The sequence below is a fragment of the Dipodomys merriami genome, unplaced genomic scaffold (genome assembly GCF_024711535.1).
Source record: "Dipodomys merriami isolate MVZ:Mamm:240054 unplaced genomic scaffold, mDipMer1.0.p SCAF_25, whole genome shotgun sequence".
NCBI classification, from domain to species: domain Eukaryota; kingdom Metazoa; phylum Chordata; class Mammalia; order Rodentia; family Heteromyidae; genus Dipodomys; species Dipodomys merriami.
The window spans coordinates 15,319,954-15,339,521 of NW_027203937.1; the positions used below are offsets into that span (position 1 = coordinate 15,319,954).

Sequence of the window (19,568 nt, forward strand, 5' to 3'; positions counted from 1 at the left end):
ATGGCCAGAGATGTTGGGCATTTCTGCATGTGTCTACTGGCCTTTTTTTTTGGAGGGGGGGGGGAGCGTGTAGTCATGGTGCCTGAACTCTGTGCCTGAGTGCTATCCCTTAGCTCTTCAGCTCAAAGCTAGTGCTCTACCACTTGAGCCATAGTACCACTTCTGGCTTTTTCTGCTTATGTGGTGCTGAGGAATCAAACCCAGGGCCTCATGCATGCAAGGCAAGCACTCTACCACCGAGCCACCTTCCCAGTCCCTCGACTGGCCATTTTTACCTCTTCTTTTGAGAAGTCTGTTTAGTTTGTTTTCCCATTTATTAATGATTGTTGATTCTTTGAGGGTTTAGTTTTTTGGGTTCTTTGTATATTATGAATATCAGGCCATTGTCTGACATATAACTGGCAAAGATATTCTCACATTCTAGAGAACTACGTTTTTTTGCTGAGCAGAAACTTCTTAAGTTTTATGAAATCCCATTTGTCAATTCTCTAACTTGCCAAGCCCCAGGAACTTTACTTGGAAAGTTCCTGCCTGTGCTGGGAAGTTCTAATGTTTCTCCTACACCTTCCTGTTGTAGTTTCAAGGCTTCTGGTCTTATAGTGCAGTATTTGATCCATTTTTAACTGACATTAGGAGGTGACACATAAGGATTCAGTTTCAGTTTTCTGCTTATGGATATCCAGTGGATATCTTCCCAGTACCATGTGTTGAAGAGCTATCTTTCTTCCAGTCTATGATTTTGGTTCCCTTATCAAATATTAGTTATAGGTCTGTATGTTGATTTCTGGGTCTTCTATTCTGTTCCAATGGTCCCCAGGCCTATTTTTGTGATCATATCCAGCTGCTTTCATTACTATAGTTCTGCAGTAAAGTTTGAAGTCTGGAATTGTTATACATCCCACAGTACTTTTTGGATCCAATACTGCTTTTGCAATTCAGTGCCTTTTGTGGTTCCATCTGAATTTTTGGATTGTTTTCTCTATCTCAGTGAAGAATGACATTGGTATTTTGATGAGTATTGCATTGACTTTGTGGATTGCCTCAGGCAATATTGCCTAGCCTAATGTTTTTTATACTTTTCAATAGCCCAAGATCTAAAAGTTATGCCAATATGGGTTTTACAAAATAATTACTAAAAGTAGAGGGTAGGGGGAAAATAATGTAGAATATCTAAAATTTTTATTCCTAATAATTGTTCTAAACCCAGAAAGCATTCACTGATGATGTTTTATTGAGCACCTAACACCATATCAGGTACTGTGCTAGGGTTACCATCTGACACATCGGTAAATATCAGAGCTGTTAACACTCATCAAAGGGCTTACAGCTCAGTGAATACTAGTTCCCATACTGAACTCCAGTCCCGTGCCAGGCTCATCATATACATTTATGCTATTAATATTCAAAGTAACTTAGGATGACAGACTGCTACCTGCATTTACATATGAGGAAACAAACTCAGAGATGGCCAAATTTGCACACATCTTATAAATAAGCAGTAGTCATATCTAGAACTACCACCAAAACTGTGCGTGTCTGTGTGTGACTGTGTGTGTGACATTGGCCTTGTGCTTAAGCTAAGTCACTAGCTCTTTTCAAAAACAAAAGCCAGTTGGGCACCAGTGGCTTACAACTGTAATCCTAGGTACTTAGGAGGCTGAGACATGCAGATCATAGTTCCAAGTCAGCCTGGGCAGACTCAAAGTAACCACTCAAAAATCAGACATGGCACTGTGGCTCAAGTGGTAGAGCACTAGACTTGAGCACAGAGAGGCTCAGGGATAGCGCTCAGGACCTGAGTTCAAGCCCCACAACCATAAATGAATGAACCAATGAATGAATTAATGAATAAATAAATGAATGAAGCCAGTTTTTGACATAGGATTTCAATAACTTTTCAGCTAGCCACAAACCATAATCTTTCGGTCTTCACCTTCCAAATAGCTGAGATTACAAGCACATGCCACTATAACTAGCTCAAAAATCCACATTCTTTTTTGTTTGTTTTTTGTGCCAGTCCTGGGGCTTGAAAGGGCCTAGGTACTGTCCCTGAGCTTTTTCCCTCAAGGCCAGCGCTCTTCCACTGGAACCACACCCCCACTTTCATTTTTTTGGTGGTGAATGGGAGAAAAGTCTCACAAACTTTGTTTCCCAGGCTGGCTTTAAACTTTGCTCCTGATCTCAGGCTACTGAGTAGCTCAAATTATAGGCATGAGTCATCAGCACCAGCCAAATATCCACGTTCTTAAACACTATAAAGTGTACAGTTATCCAAAATAGTTGACAGCAATGCTCCAAAAGAAAGAGTGACTGCCAAAAGGATGTTAAGACCAAAATAACCTTATGTGTAATTAAAGGAAAAATCTTAAATTGGGATCATAAAAATGTTTCTGGCTTTTTAGACCAAAAGCTTTTTATTTCTTGCCTACCCCAGTAGCCATCCTCTCAGGTAAATGCACCTGTTGAACATCTCTGAGACATGCAGCTAGATGCACCAACCTCCTCTCACCCCAGTCTCAAGCTACAATGTTGCTCCTCCTCTTTGATTCTCCATAGTTTCCAAACACTAAAACCTCTTCTTAGGTACTCTTCAAGTTAAAAAGTTCCACCTTCAGGTACCTGCAAGACCTAAACAACTGATATCAAGATGAATTTTCCAAAATCAGCCAATTTATAAACTGGAATACACAGTCTTATTTTTTAATAAAAATATAAAGTCACCAATCTGTATTTTAAATGTTTTGGTTATTTCTCGCAGTATTTAGTTTAATAATAGGTATGCAGTAGACACTTGATGTTTATTGACCAGAGAGAAAAAAACACTATCAAGAGTTCATTGTCACATATTCAATTCTTTGTCTGTAATTGATTTGTCAAATATATAAAATTTTACTGCACAAAATTAAGAAACTCATATCATTATCTTATAATGCCAGCAGAGGCTACTAATAAAAGATTAAAATTCTTGGGATATAATTTAGTCCAAGATTTTTTTTTTTTTGGGTCCAGTCGTGGGCCTGAACTCTGGGCCTGGGCACTGTCCCTCAGCTCTTCAGCTCAAGGCTAGTGCTCTACCACTTGAGCCACAGCACTACTTCTGGCTTTTTTCTTTTTGCTTATGTGGTGCTGGGGAATCGAACCCAGGGCCTCATGCACACAAGGCAAGCACTCTACCACTGAGCCACCTTCCCAGCCCTAGTCCAAGATTTTAATTGTATTAAATAGCTTCCAGTTAGGACACAGTAATTCATGTCTGCAATCCTAGCTATTTGAAGCCAGTGGGGGCAAGACAGACCATGATACTCTTTTTCTCTGGCTCCAAAAGAATTTTTTTTTATTATAAAGGTGATGTACAGAGGGGTTATAGTTCCACAAGTAAAGTAATAAGTACATTTCTTTTCAAACAGTGTTATCCCCTCCCTCATTTTCTCCTGCATTCCTCCCCCCCTCCCAGTTGTAAAAATGATTTCTAACATAGTGTCTAGTGAGTATCACTGTGGCACTGGTTCACCCTTTGTACCATTTCTGTAGTTCCCCTTCCCTTCCCCAAATCAGATAAACTTATATACAAGACAAAGGGTATGGATATCAAAGAGAGTGGCTACCAGGAATAAACCAGGTTGGGTGTTTGTTTTTTTTGTGTGTGGGGGGGGGGTGGGAAGAGGGGAGAGGGATAACTGCAAACAACATACTAAAAAACAAAAATCTCTTGTTGCCATATCTTGGAGCTCATCCAATTAGCATCCGTTTATATGGTAATATGTATATAGGTATTGAACTGTTATGATCCTCTCTGCTAGAGCTATCCTAGGAGTATACTAACTATTACAAATGAGGGAAACCATGCAACCTATGTTTCTTTGGGTCTGGCTTACTTTATTTACTTAATATGATGAAAGCACAGAATTCCATTTTTTTTTTGACCATTCATCTACTGAGAGGCATCCGAGTAAACTACTCAGAAAAGGCTGAAAAGTGGAGCTGTCACTCAAGTGACAGAGCACTAGCCTTGAACAAAAGAAGTTCAGAGATAGAACCCATGGCCAGAGTTTAAGCCCTAGGACTTGAAAAAAGCTAAGTGAGAACATGAGGCTCTACGTTTAAGCCCTAGAACTCATGCGCGCATCCACACGCACACATGCACACACACGCACGCACACACACACACACACACACACACACACACACACACACACACACACACACACACACACACACACACACACACACACACACACACACACACACACACACACACACACACACACACACACACACACACACACACACACACACACACACACACCCCTCTATTCAATTCTAACCTCAAAAGAATTATGTAGCATAACAGAACACAGCTACCTTACGTTTTCCAAAGGAATATAGCCTGGATTTAGAAAAGATTAATTGGAATGGCTTTATATCTTTTTTTTCTCTCTCTCTTTTTTTTCTTTTTTTTTTTATTGTGAAAATACTGTACAGAGGGATTACAATTACATGGGCAAGATAATGAGTACATTTCTTATCAAGCATTGTAGCCTCCTCCTTTGTTTCCCCTTCCCATCTCTTTCCAAAACCCCCTACCCAATCCTCCTCCCCCCCCCCAACAAAGTTCGTTTTTCCACATAACGACTTGTACATCTCATTGTTGCAATGGGTATACCTGTATCCCTATTTAAACGATTTGTTTTTCCCTTCCCCTCCACAAATTATACCAACATCAAATACAGTGAAAGCAGGGGTTATACCATGGGGGAGGGACATACAAAGCAACAAAGAAATCATCTTATAAATGCGATAGAAACAATCACCTGAAAGAAAAAAAAAAAACATCTGAATACATATCTTAGGGTTCATTTCTCTAACATCAACTTATCTGACCTTTTCTGCTTGACTCAGACATATACTAGATATTGCAAATAAGGGAAACCATGGGACCTATGTTTCTTTGGGCCTGGTTTACTTCACTTAATATAATTTTTTCCAAGCCTTTCCATTTCCTAACAAATGGGGCAATGTCATTCTTTCTGATGGAGGCATAGAATTCCATTGTGTATATATACCACAATTTTCTTGAGCCATTATCTACTGAGGGGCATCTGGGTTGGTTCCATATCTTAGCTATGGTAAATAATGCTGCAATAAACATAGTTGTGCTGGTAGCTTTAGTGTGGCCTTGTTTGTGATCATTTGGGTAAATGCCCAAAAGTGGGATTGCTGGGTCATAGGGGAGCTCTATGTGAAATCTTTTGAGGAACCTCCATACTGCTTTCCAAAGTGGTTGAACAAGTTTACACTCCCAAAAATGCAGTAAGGTTCCCTTCTGTCCACATCCCCTTCAGCATCTGTTGTTATTAGAGTTCTTGATTTTTGCCATTCTAACTGGGGTGAGGTGGTATCTCAATGTTGTTTTGATTTGCATTTCTTTTATGGCTAGGGAGGTTGAGCATTTCTTCATGTGTCTATTGGCCATCCTTCTTTCCTCTTCAGAGAAGTTTCTCTTTAAGTCTTTTGCCCACTTATTTATTGGCAGTTGTTTCTTTGAAGATTTGTTGTTGGGGGATTTAATTTTTTGAGTTCCAAGTATATTTTAGATATGAGACCCTTGTCCGTTGTATGGCTAGTGAAGATCTTCTCCCAATCCGTAGGCTTTCTATTAATCTTGCTAGCTATGTCCTTTGCCATGCAGAAGCTCTGCAATTTCATGCAATCCCATTTGTCCAACCTTTCTTTGATTTGTTGTGTTTCTGGGTCTCTATTAAGAAAATTTCGGCCTGTGCCAAGGAGTCCTAGGGTTTCTCCCATCCTGTAATGTTTTCAGGGTGTGGTGTCTGCTTTGGCTCCGAGATCTTTGATCCATTTGGGGTTGATTCTGGTGCAGGGTGATATTTAAGGATCTAGCTTTAGTTTTCTTCAAGTAATTAACCAATTTTGTCAGCACCATTTACTGAAGAGGCTGTCTTTCTTCCATTCTATTTTTTTAGCTCCCTTATAGAAAATTAGATGGCTATAGGTCTGTAGGTTCATTTCTGGGTTTTCAATTCTATTCCATTGGTCCTGAGGTCTGTTCTTGTGCCAGTACCAAGCTGTTTTGATTACTATGGCTTTGTAGTAGAGTTTGAAATTTGGTATTGATATTCCTCCAGCACTGTTCTTTCTGTTGAGGATCGTTTTAGCTATTCGGGGTCTTTTATTGTTCCATATGAATTTTTGGATTGCCTCTTCTATTTCCTTAAAGAATGAGGTTGGAATATTGATAGGTATCATATTAAATTTGTAGATAGTCTTGGGAAGTATTGCCATTTTCATGATGTTGATCTTTCCAATCCAGGAGCATGGGAGTTTTTGCCACATTCTAAGTTCTGTTTTGATTTCCTTTTTCAAGTTTTTAAAGTTTTCATCATAGAGGTCCTTCACTTCTTTGGTTAAGTTAATTCCTAGGTATTTTATTTTTTGTGAGGCTATTACAAATGGAGTTGCTTTCCTAATTTCAGCCACACTTTTCTCATTGTTGGCATACAGAAAAGCCATTGATTTTGGGGGGTTAATTTTATACCCTGCTACTTTGCCAAAGTTTTTAATCAGCTTGAGTAATTTGGGAGTGGAGTCTGTGGGATTCTTTTTTTTTTGGGGGGGGGGGTCCAATCGTGGGGCCTGAATTCTGAGCCTGGGCGCTGTCCCTCAGCTCTTCAGCTCAAGGCTAGCGCTCTACCACTTGAGCCACAGCACCACTTCCGGCTTTTTTCTTTTTGCTTATGTGGTGCTGAGGAATCAAACCCAGGGTCTCATGCATGCAAGGCAAGCGCTCTACCACTGAGCCACCTTCCCAGCCCTCTGTGGGATTCTTTAAATACAAGATCATGTCATCTGAGAAGAGGGAGAGTTTTACTTCTTCTTTTCCTATTTGGATCCCCTTTATGTTTGCATCTTGTCTTATTGCTGTAGCTAGGCATTCTAATACTAGATTGAAGAGCAGTGGAGAGAGTGGGCATCCTTGTCTCACTCCTGAGTGAAGAGGAAATGGCTTTAGTTTTTCACCATTAAGTACAATGCTGTAGGTTTGTCATATATAGCCTTTATAGTATTGAGGAATGTTCCATGGATTCCTAATTTTTCCAGAACCTTCATCATAAAGGGGTGCTGGATCTTGTCAAATGCTTTTTCTGCATCTATTGAGATAACCATGTGGTTCTTATCCTTGCTCCTGTTGATGTGATGAATTATATTAATTGATGTACGTATATTGATCCAGCTTTGCATCCCTAAAATGAATCCTGTTTGATCGTGGTGTATGATTTTTTGGATCAATTGTTGAAGTCGATTGGCCAAAATTTTGTTGAGAAGTTTTACATCAATGTTCATCAATGAAATGGACCTATAGTTCTCTTTCTTTGATGAGTCCCTGCCTGGTTTTGGGATGAGGGTTGTTATGATGGCTTCATAGAATGAGTTCGGTAGTGAACTTTCTCTTTCAATTTTATTGAAGAGTTGGAGGAGTATTGGTGTGAGCTCTGCTTTGAATGCCTTGTAGAATTCCACTGTAAAACCATCTGGTGCTGGGCTTTTCTTAGATCGAAGGTCTCTTATTGCTGTTTCTATTTCAATACTTGATATGGGCCTGTTAAGATGGTTTAACTCATCTTGGTTTAGTTTCAGCATGTCAATATTTGCTAGGAAAAGGTCCATTTCTGCCAAGTTCTCAAACTTATTAGCATAAAGTTTTGAGAAGTATTCCCTTATAATGTTCTGATTCTTTTTTGTTTCTGTGGTTATGTTTCCATTCTCATCTCTGAGTTTGTTTATTTGGGTGTGTTCTCTTCTTTTTCTAGTAAGATTTGCTAAGGGTCTGTCAATTTTGTTAATTTCTTTTGAAGAACCAACTCTTTCTTTTATTGATTCTTTCTATGGTTTTTTTGGATTCTAATTCATTTAATTCTGATTTAATTTTAATTATTTCTTTCCATCTACTGTATTGGGGTTTATCTTGCTGCTCTTTTTCAAGGAGGCTCAGATGCCTCAAATTGTTGGTTTCAAATCTCTCCAATTTGTTGATGTAGGAACTCAGACTATAAACTTGCCCTGAGTACTGCTTTTGCTGTGTCCTAGAAGAGCTGGTAGTTTGTATGTTCATTTTTGTTGAATATCATGAACATTTGAATTTCCTTTCTAATCTCTTCCATGGCCCACTCGTGATTCAGCAGTGTATTGTTCAGCCTCCATGTGTTACAGGACTTTCTTTGGTGTTGAGTTCTAATTTTATTCCCTTTTGGTCTGAGAACATGCAAGGTATAAGTTCAATGCTTCTGAATTTGGACAAGTTTGCTGGAATGGCTTTATATCTCACAAAACAATTTTTACCTTAAAAAGATTCAACTCATACCACAGTAAATAAGTCTTACAGAGATCCTTTATAAAACATAATTGTGTTTACAGACAGTGTCTCAGTATTCTATCAACCCAGGTGACATGCACACCTGCAGTAATCAACCCCACAACATTAAGAGAATCCTCTTACCTTATGTTCTAAGGGAGCACCGTAGTAGCCATCATTTAGCCCAAAAATTATTTCATTTTGGTTTCGGGCATGAATCTAAGAAAGGAGGAAAGCACACTATTAGTTCTCATTCCAATCATGTATTGGGGGGGGGGGGGGGGTTGCTTATACTGGAGTTTCAACTCGGGGCTTTGCACTTCCAATCACATTTGAATGTATTGGAGAAACAGGACTCATTTCAACGCTGAAAAAGAGGCTGGCTATATCTAAACAAACTAGCAGAAAACAAATTAGCCAATTGTAAAACAAGAACAAAAACAAAAAACAGGTGATTGTTGGAGCATTTACTTCTTTAGTCAAAGGTCTCACAAAAGTACTTCAAGATTCCAGGTCGTATTTACATATAATTTTCCAGACACATCTGGAAAATTATTTTTCAGAAGCATCTCTGAAGGGTGTCAGAACAGCTGTGGGAAGAACAGGGGATTCAGAGGCATGCTCTTATCTCAAAGGAAATAAGCCAGTAAGTCTGTATGAATGCTTTAAATATGCATAAAATATGAATACTTTCCTGTTTTTAAGAAAACAGCTAAAGAAAATAATATCATAGAGTCTTAATTGTCTGCATACCAGTTCTCTTTGAGATACAACTGATTTAACTAACAAACACACAACAGCGAGAGGAACATAACTAAAATATTAAAGACCTAGCTGTGCCCATCCTTTAATCCCAGAATAATCCCAGCAATCAGTAAAGCAGAGAAAGAAGGATCACAAGATCAAGGCCAGCCTGGGCTATCTAATAAGACCCTGTATCATAAAAACCAGGAAGGGTGGTAGGAGGAAGGGGGGAAAGAGCTGGAAAACAAAGAACTAAAATTAAAATCCTAAGATAACTCAATATAAGGTGTCCAATGTGAAATGCATAAATATAGTTATTTTTCTCAGAAAAGTCACAGCCTTACCACCCCCCCCCCAAAATAAAGCTTCTGCTGTGAAAGATTCAAATGAAAGTTCATAAGCTGACAGAGTGGCTTTAAGGCAGAGCACTTGCCTAGCAAGCATTAGGGGCCCTGGTTCAATCCCTAATACCACAAAAAAAAAACTACTTAGCTAACTAGTTAATTAATTAAATAAAGAGAATTCAAGCATTAGAACAAAGGGAATACTCGAATATGTGATCCCTTCACTAACTACCGAAAGGGCTACCAAAGTTATCAACAAAATAGCCCTGTGAACATTTATGTGACTTCTACATTTCCTACTCTATCATAAAAGCAAACTTAGCCCCATGTTTCTTGTCCATCCATATCATTTACTGAATTTAATACACTAGTGAAGATGAGTCTGCAATCACAGATTTCTAATGAAAGCTATAATCAATCTCAGGAAGCTTTTCTTTTTTTTTTTTTTTTTTGGTGGTCCTGGGGCTTGAACTCTAGGCCTGGGCACTGTCCCTCAGCTCTTCAGCTCAAGGCTAGCACTCTACCACTTGAGCTACAGCGCCACTTCCGATTTTCTGGTGGTTCATTGGAGATAAAGAGTCTCATTGACTTTCTTGCCCGGGCTGGCTTTGAACCTCGATCCTCAGATCTCAGCCTGAGTAGCTAGGATTACAGGCGTGAGCCACCGGCGCCCAGCTTCAGGAAGCTTTTCATCTTTAAAAGGAAACAAGAAAGCATTATGAAATGAGTTGCAAGATTAAGTGGGACTGAAGTTTTATAAACATAAAATATTTTACCCACTTATTTACCTAGGGTAAAAGTCATATTAAAAATTTCAGTAATTGCTATCCTCTACTAATTAAAGATAACTGACTATAATAATAATGCTAGAATTCCAATATGGAAACTACAGATTATAGTGTTATATCAATCTAATCACAACCTCATATCTTGATATAAAAACCAATACAGCTGATCCAAATTAGCTTTTTTTTTTTTTTTGGGGGGGGGGGGAGTCTGGTCATGGGGCCTGAACTCTGGGCCTAGGCCCTGTCCCTCAGCTCTTCAGCTCAAGGCTAGCGCTCTACCACTTGAGCCACAGCACCACTTCCGACTTTTTTTTTCTGCTTATGTGGTGCTGAGGAATCGAACCCAGAGCCTCATGCATACAAGGCAAGCGCTCTACCACTGAGCCACCTTCCCAGCCCCAGCTGATCCAAATTAGTAAAATGAGGAACAAATACAATCTGTGCCAAGGAAACAGTAATTACATAAGTCCACTAATCACTGTGTAACCATCAACAAATCATTTAATCTCTCTGTGTTCCTGTTTTCTCACTTAAATACTGAGGAAATAATACTTGGACTCTTGATTTTCAAAAAGCTCCCAATCATTATGTATATGTAAAAAAAAAAAAAAACTGAACCACTCCATGTGCTGCTATTGTAAACACAGCTCTGAAAACTGAACTAAACATAAGGATTCTGTTATCTCATATAAGTTAAGATACTACAATGGTCCGTGCAAGCAATATCAACAAACTTTTTCCATCTTGACTGTTTCCAAAATCCCCTGACTCTGTCATCAAAATGCACATCCAGCCCAGCTTAGTTCAGGATTTCTAAGGACAAAGTAGTGACAAGCTATAAAGACTGCAGGAAGTGTGGGTTTCCTATGTAGCTCTGGCATGCGTATGTGACTTCTGACAAGTTCTAGTATCACTCAATTGAAAATGAAGGGAGTAGATCTAGCTCTGCTACATCTTATTTCTGATCCTACTCTCATCTTTATTTCTCTCCTTGATTTAATGCATCATTCAGAATTTAATCCAGACCAATATATCCTAACTAGTATTGTAAAACACTGCATTCAGCCATAGCAGAACCTACATAACACAAACATGGAACCTTCACCAACATAGAGTAAATACCTGGAGTCATAAAATAAACCTTTTAAAAGTAAAAAGTATTGAAATTATACAAGGAATTTTCTCTAAACACAGCAGAAATCAACAGCAGAAGCAAATCTGGAAAGTCCAGAAAAGCTGGAAAATTAAACAACATGCCTCTAAATATTGTCTGATTCCAAGAGGAAACAAAGAAAAATTAGAAAATATTTAGAATTAAGTGAAAATATAATATCCAAGTTTGTGGGATATATAGCTAAAGCAGTGCTTATAAGAAATGTTTAGTATGTGCTGATCCTAAAAACGAATGAAGTTTCAAATTGGTAACTCCCAAAAGAAACTAGCAAAAAGTGAAGTAAGCCTAAAGCATGCAAATAATATTATATAAAAACAAAATCAATGAAATTGATAACAAAGACTATCAATGAAGTTAAATATTAGCTTTTGAAAAGTTAAAAGTTGATAAATCTCTAATAAAAATGATCAAGATGAGAAGGAGAAACAAAGGAGGCTACAATGCTTGATAAGAAATGTACTCATTATCTTGCCCATGTAATTGTAATGCCTCTGTACAGTATTTTCACAATAAAAAAAAAGTGATCAAGACAAAGACAAAAAATATGACAGCAAGAACGAAACAGGAGCATTATAGATCCTACACACGAAACAGGAGCATTATAGATCCTACACACATCCATAAGACACAGACATACTGTGAAAAACTATACCAATACATTTAAAATCTCAAATGAAATAGCCTACTTTGAAAGAAAAACCACCAAAACTCCCCTAAGAAGTCATAGATAGCCTAGATAGCTCACTCCACAGTCTATGAAGTAAGGGCAGGAAAACTCTAAAACTCTTACCACAGAGAAATCTTAACATCCAGATGGTTTTACTAAATAATTCTGCCAAACATCTGTGGAATATGTAACAACTCTATAAAAATTCCTCCAGAAAAATGCAAGTAAACACTTTGCATTCCATTTTATGAAACCAGTATTAGTCTAATAATAACAAGCCAGATAGACAAGTACACTTCAAAAGTATAGACAATAACCCTCCTGAATATAGAGACAAAAAAATTAACAGCCAGGTGCCACTAGCCCAGGCAGCAAAGTCTGTGAGACTCTTACCTCCAATTAAGAAAGAAAGAAAGAAAGAAAGAAAAGAAAGCCAGGTGCCAGTGGCTCATGCCTGTAATCTTACTAAAGAGGCTGAGATCTGAGGACCATAGTTCAAAGACAGCCTGGACAGGAAAGTATGTGAGACTCTTATCTCCAATAAACCACCAGAAAACCAGAAGTGGTGCTGTGGCTCAAATAGAGCGCTAGCCTTGAGCTGAAGAGCTCAGGGACAGAGCCCAGACCCACAGTTCAAGCCCCACGACTGACCAAAAGAAATAAAAAATAAAAAAATCCAGAAGTGGAACTGTGGCTCTAGTTGTAGAACAGGAGCAAAAAAGCTCAGGGATAGTTCCCAGGCCCTGATTTCAAGCTCCAGAATCAGCACCAAAAAAAAAAAAAAAAAAAAAAAAAAATTAGCTGCTCAAATCCATCAGTACATAAAAGTATGTGTTTATGTGTGAACGTAATACATATACACACATATATACATACATACATACATACATATACACACATTAAAAGATAATGAAAATAGTCAACTGTCAATATTCACAGATAATATATCTGCTTATAAAAGAAATCTAAAAAAAAAGGTACTTATACCCTAGAAGTGAATTAATCAAGGTCAGAGACTGAAACATAAGTTGCTTTATATGCACACACACAAAAAAAAAAACTGCCAATAAGTTTTTTCAAGGAATGTCATTAAATTTACATAAACATACAAAATCTGCAGGTATAATTATAATAAAATATGTGCAAGATATATACAAAAAAAACTAGAAAATACTGATGAACAAACCAAAGTTTCTCATAAATGAAGAGATACACAGTACTAATGTCAATTCTTCCTAATTTTTCTTAGATTCAATAGCTATCAAAATACCTGCAGGATTTTTGTAGAAATGGTAACAGATTCTAAAGTGAAAATGTAAAAGGCAAAAAAAACCAAAAACACAAAAATATTTTGCTTTTGCTTTTATTTAATTTGTTTATGTTTTAATTGATATCTAGAATTGCCAGGAAAATTCTCCAAAAGGAACATAGTTGGAAGGCAAATGTTATCTGAATTCAAGACATACTATAAAACTATAGAAATCAAGACAACTTGATATAACTATTTAGGGTAGATACACAGACCAAGTGAACTGAAATCCAAAAATAGGTGTATACAAATGACTCTTTTTTTTTTTTTTTTTTTTTTTTTTTTGTCGGTCATGGGGCTTGAACTCTGGGCCTGGGCGCTGTCCCTCAGCTCTTCAGCTCAAGGCGAGCGCTCTACCACTTGAGCTACAGCGCCACTTCCGGTTTTCTGGTGGTTTATTGGAGATAGGAGTCTCACGGTCTCTCCTACCCGGGCTGGCTTTGAACCGCGATCCTCAGATCTCAGCCTCCTGAGTAGCTAGGATTACAGGCGTGAGCCACCAGCGCCCGGCTTACAAATGACTCTTGACTATTGATTTTTCAAGAATGATGACAAAGTAATTCATGAGGAAATAACAGCTTTCATAACAAAGAGCACAGAAGGAGTTGTTCACATATCTGCAGAACAATGAAACTTGTACTTCATATGAATGTCAATTCAACAGATAAATGTAAAACCTCAAACTATAAAACTTGTAGAATAGTTCAGAAAGAAAAGAATAGGAATAAATCTTAGTAGCATTTAGGTAGGCAACAGACCATGCATACAAAGCATAAAACACGAAAGAAAGAAATGATAGTGGAGTTAATTAACATCAAAAAACACATGTTCTATTAAGAAAACTGTTTAAGCTTAGCTAGCAGGAAAATTTGAAAAATGTATTTCTTATAAAAAACTGACAGTATCTAAAATACATATAGAATTTTTAGGTCACTAGTAAGAATTCTAGCAATCAAAAAAGGAAAAAAAAACCCTAAACAACACATTCACACAAGAGGCAGAGACTGATTACACATACATATTTACATATTTTACAATGCCAAACATGATTTTTTTTCCTTAAGAAAATGAAAATTAAGGGGTGATATTTTCCAAAAGAAATGTACTCTTTACCTAACTTACACAACAGTGACCCCTCTGTATAACACCTTTTTTATAATAAAAAATTAAAACAAGCTGGAAGTAGAGCTGTAGTTCAAGTGGTACAGTGTGATCCTTGAGCGAAAAGAGTTCAGGAACAGCATCCAAGCCCTAAGTCCAAGCCCTACAACTTGCACAAAATAAAAATAAAAAAGCAAGGAGGGGGAAGAAAATGGAAATTCAAAATACAATGAAGTATCACTTGGAATCCATTAAAATGGTTAAACTTGAAAAGACTGACAACAAACTGTGTTAGCAATGCTGTGCAACAAATGGAACTATTTTCCATTGCTGATAAAAAAAAATGAATAATGTGCTGGGCGCTGGTGGCTCACGCCTGTAATCCTAGCTACTCAGGAGGCTGAGATCTGAGGATCGGGGTTCAAAGCCAGCCTGGGCAGGAGAGTCTGTGAGACTCCTATCTCCAATAAACCATCAGAAAACCAGAAGTGGCGCTGTAGCTCAAGAGGTAGAGTGCTCGCCTTGAGCTGAAGAGCTGAGGGACAGCGCCCAGGCCCAGAGTTCAAGCCCCACGACCGACAAAAAAAAAAAAAAAGAATAATGTTACATTCGCTTTGGAAAACTGTTGGGCAGTCTTACACATTTCAATATATGTTTCACATTAGCCATTCTCAGCTATTGGCCAAAAAGAAATGACAGCCTATGTCAACACAAAGACCTACATGAAAATATTCAGTGCTAGCTGAAAGCAGCCTCCTAAGCAAGCAGAGTTAAAAGGATCACTGATAGAGGTCAAACCAAAGCAAAAGTGAAAATATACCTTAAAAACAAACTAATCAAAAAGGGCTAATGCAGCCAGGCACCAGTGGCTCATGCCTATAATCCTAGCTACTCAGGAGGCTGAAGATAATAGTTCTAAGCCAGCCCAGGCAGATTCTTATCTGTGAAATTCTTATCTCCAATTAACCAGCAAAAATCCAGGATTGGAGCTAGTAGAGTACCACCTTGCGCCAAAAATGCTAAGTGACATCGCCCAGACCCTGGGTTCATGCCCTAGTATTGATACAAAAATAAATTAAAACAAACCATTGTAATTCCATTTTACTTATTACAGCTATTGCATAAATAGCTGTTTTGACTTTCTACAATGACATTTAGTTTCCTGTTGGCTTACAAAAATTTGTTTTCCTTTTGTTCTCTGAAGCATGCTATTCTCAGCATTCTATCTTCCAATTGCCCACGTTCTAAGAAGATGTCTGTTTGCTGGCTCTGAAACTAGGGCAGAGATTAGACATAAGCATAGCAAAGTACTTTAAAGCAAAGTACTTTAGGATCACCACCAAGATGTGTACAGATGTGTACATCTGCAGTTACAGCACTCGGAAGTCGGAGGCAGAAGTTAGCTTTTTAAACATTTGAATCTAATTTTGATTTGCATTTTCCTTGTAAAAATTCATAACGAACTGTCTGTTATCATTTTACACAGTATAAATTTTAACAATAACAACTAAAATAGCTGGTCCTGGGGCTTGAACTGGGCCTAGGTACTGTCCCTGAGCCTCTGGGTTCAAAGCTAACTCTCTACCGCTTGAGCCACAGTGGCACTTCTGGCTTTTCTGAATAGTTTATTGGCGTTAAGAGTCTCAAGGGGACTTTTCTGCCCAGGCTGGCTTTGAACCATGAACCTCAGATATCAGCCTCTTGAGTAGTTAGGATTACAGGTGCGAGCCACCAGTGCCCAGCTCTGAAACAGCATTTTTGAAATAATAGGATATCACCTATAGAACAGAAAGAATTAAACCTAAGGACCTCTTAATTCCACTTGCCCTAAAGGGTCATACTGATACTGACTTCCCCCTGACCTCTGTCTCTTCCCCTCCAACATTGGATCAGATAAAACCATCTGGAAAAAGTTCATCCCAGCAATGAAGAACCATTAAAAACTACACGGTGACTAAATGGGAAATGGAAGAGGGGGTGCCACCTGTTCAGAGACAGTTTGCCAAAAAAAAACAACAAAACAAACAAACAAACAAACAAAAACCTGCTCAGAAAAGGAAGAAAGTTGTTAGAATCCAAATGGAGTCACTAGTGCCAACTCTCCCAAAAGTAACCAAAGCTATGAGGCTGGGAAGAAGAGATTCATAAGCAAGCTATCTAACAAATCACTAACAGAAGGCAAACTCCTATTTTTTGGTCAAGGTTTTCTATTTAAATAAAGATAAAAATGTCTAATTCTAGTAGCTTCAAACATATCCTTTTAGTAGTCCAAAGAGATATTTAATTGGAGGCCTTGTGACTTTTACTCCCTCTTATATTCTACTTTATAATGGCATTGCTAGTTTTAAACAAGTACTTTTGACTTCAAAATACTTCAACTACTACAAATAGCTATTTGTGATAGTAGCTATTTGTCCCCTTTCTGATATATAGATTTCTGTCCAAGAAATACAGAAAGCCAGATGAGCCAATACTGTAATTCCTCAAGACGGAGTAATGTGGAAGCATAAGGGGTGAATTGTAACAGGTCCTTAAACTCCCTTTGCTGAAAAACACTGATTCCATACTTGGGTCCACAAATTAATTAAATGCAGGAGAAAAGCTTGGCATCCCTGCCTCCATTTTTGTGTCTTCTCCTTGTTCTGAGTCATTACCCTTGCAGCCACCTCCAATCCATCTTAATGGCAAGAGACCAAAACTAGTCCTGAGAAGGAATAAAGCCTTGTAAGACAGACTCTGCCCCTAAACAAAGATAATTACCTGTAATGATGAGCCTTCACTGTGGAGCAAAAGTAATCATCTTAAGGGGATCAGATTGTTACCCTAACATGCTTACCGTAATAACAAATCTTCTGGAACCCATGGCAGACTAGAACTGAGTTAATGACCAAACAGACCACATTTGTAACTAGAACTGTTACTATGCAGACTTTTTTGCTGTCCCAACCAACACTGTCTATACAAAAAGCCCATGTCTGTAGCTCAAAGAAAGCTAAAGATGGGCCAAAGTGTTTACTTTGCCTTCTCCCATGACTACCTATTCCACATAACAAGTCTTCTTCCTCTGCCCTCCACCATTACTGTCTTTTATTTTTTTTATTGTGAAACTACTATACAGAGGGGTTACAATTACATGGGCAAGATAATGAGTACATTTCTTATCAAGCACTGTAATCTCCTCCTTTGTTTCCCCTTCCCATCCCTTCCCACCCTCCCCCCCCCCCCGCCTCCCCCAATTACTGTCCTTTAATTTGGCATATAAGAGCAAGTGGTCAAACCTAACATGTGGAACTTAGAAGTTGGGCCTGGGATCCAAAACTCTAGCTTCAAGAACATGACTAAGACAATGTATTCAATTTTTTAAAAAGAGAACACATGGAAGTAGAGAACAGAATAGAGGTAAACAGGAATTAGGGTATAGTTAGTGATAGGGTAGGTATTGGTCAAAGGATATAATCTTTCAGTTAGAAAGTTCTCCAGACAAGGGTCTCATATCTAAAATATACTTGGAACTCAAAAAATTAAATCCCCCAACAACAAATCCTCAAAGAAACAACTGCCCAATAAATAAGTGGGCAAAAGACTTAAAGAGAAACTTCTCTGAAGAAGAAAGAAGGAGGGCCAATAGACACATGAAGAAATGCTCAACCTCCCTAGCCATAAAAGAAATGCAAATCAAAACAACATTGAGATACCACCTCATTCCAGTTAGAATGGCAAAAATCAAGAACTCTAACAACAACAGATGCTGGAAGGGATGTGGACAGAAAGGAACCTTACTTCATTGTTGGTGGGAATGTAAACTTGTTCAACCACTTTGGAAAGCAGTATGGAGGTTCCTCAAAAGACTTCACATAGAACTCCCCTATGACCCAGCAATCCCACTTTTGGGCATTTACCCAAATGTTTACAAACAAGACCACACTAAAGCTACCAGCACAACTATGTTTATTGCAGCATTATTTACCATAGCTAAGATATGGAACCAACCCAGATGCCCCTCAGTAGATGAATGGATCAAGAAAATGTGGTATATATACACAATGGAATTCTATGCCTCCATCAGAAAGAATGACATTGCCCCATTTGTTAGGAAATGGAAAAACTTGGAAAAAATTATATTAAGTGAAGTAAGCCAGGCCCAAAGAAACACAGGTCCCATGGTTTCCCTTATTTGCAATATCTAGTATATGTATGAGTCAAGCGGAAAAGGTCAGATAATGTGATGTTAGGAAAATGAGCCCTTAGATATGTATTTTAATGTTTTTTTTCTTTCATGCATGTGTTTCTAATGCATTTATAAGATTATCTCTTTGTTGCTTTGTATGTCCCTCCCCCACAGTATAATCCCCGCTTTCACGATATTTGATGTCAGTATAACTTGTGGAGGAGATGGGGAAAAACAAGTCGTTTAAGGATTCAGGTGGACCTGTTGCAACAATGAGAAGTACAAATTGTCATGTCAAAAACGAGCTTTACAATGTCAGTGGGGGGAGGAGGGGGGGAAGGATTGGGTGGGGGGGAGGGGGGAGGCTGGGAAGGGAGGTGAAGGGTAAACAAAGGAGGAGGCTGCAATGCTTGGTAAGAAATGTACGCATTATCCTGCCCATGTAATTGTAACCCCTCTGTACAGTATGTTCACAAATAAAAGAAAAAAAAAGTTTCACTAACGCTAAAAAAAAAAAAAGAAAAAGTTCAAGAAATCTATTGTAGGGTTCTATAGAGTGTGCCTGCCTAATGTGAACAAGGCCCTGGGTTCAATTCCCAGCACATCAAAGAATAGAATGGGATAATAAAATAAATTAAATTAAAAATAAAAATAAAGAAAACTGAGTTGCCGAATGTTTCCACTATAAAAATGAAATTCAGAATTAATTTGTTTATTCAAAAGAAACATACCAACACATATATGTTGAAAAAAATTCAGAAAACATCTAGGCTGTTCATAAATAGTATAAGACTAATACTTAGGGTTATTCTTAATAATAGGACCATAAGAAATATAAAACAGAAATGGTATCTTGCTAGGTAGAGAGTTATCAAGGACCACATGTGTCCATCAGTGTGGCA

At 38.1% G+C, this 19,568-nt stretch overlaps 1 protein-coding gene across 2 annotated transcripts in view; it reads right to left on the reverse strand.

Annotated features, from left to right (window-relative positions):
- Positions 1–19,568, reverse strand: part of Uvrag (UV radiation resistance associated) — a 316,630-nt gene that overhangs the window by 227,569 nt on the left and 69,493 nt on the right. For both annotated transcript variants that reach the window (XM_070034983.1, XM_070034982.1), the window contains one exon: positions 8,516–8,590. In XM_070034983.1, the coding sequence (XP_069891084.1) occupies positions 8,516–8,590 (75 nt within the window). The remainder of the gene's footprint in view (positions 1–8,515; positions 8,591–19,568) is intronic.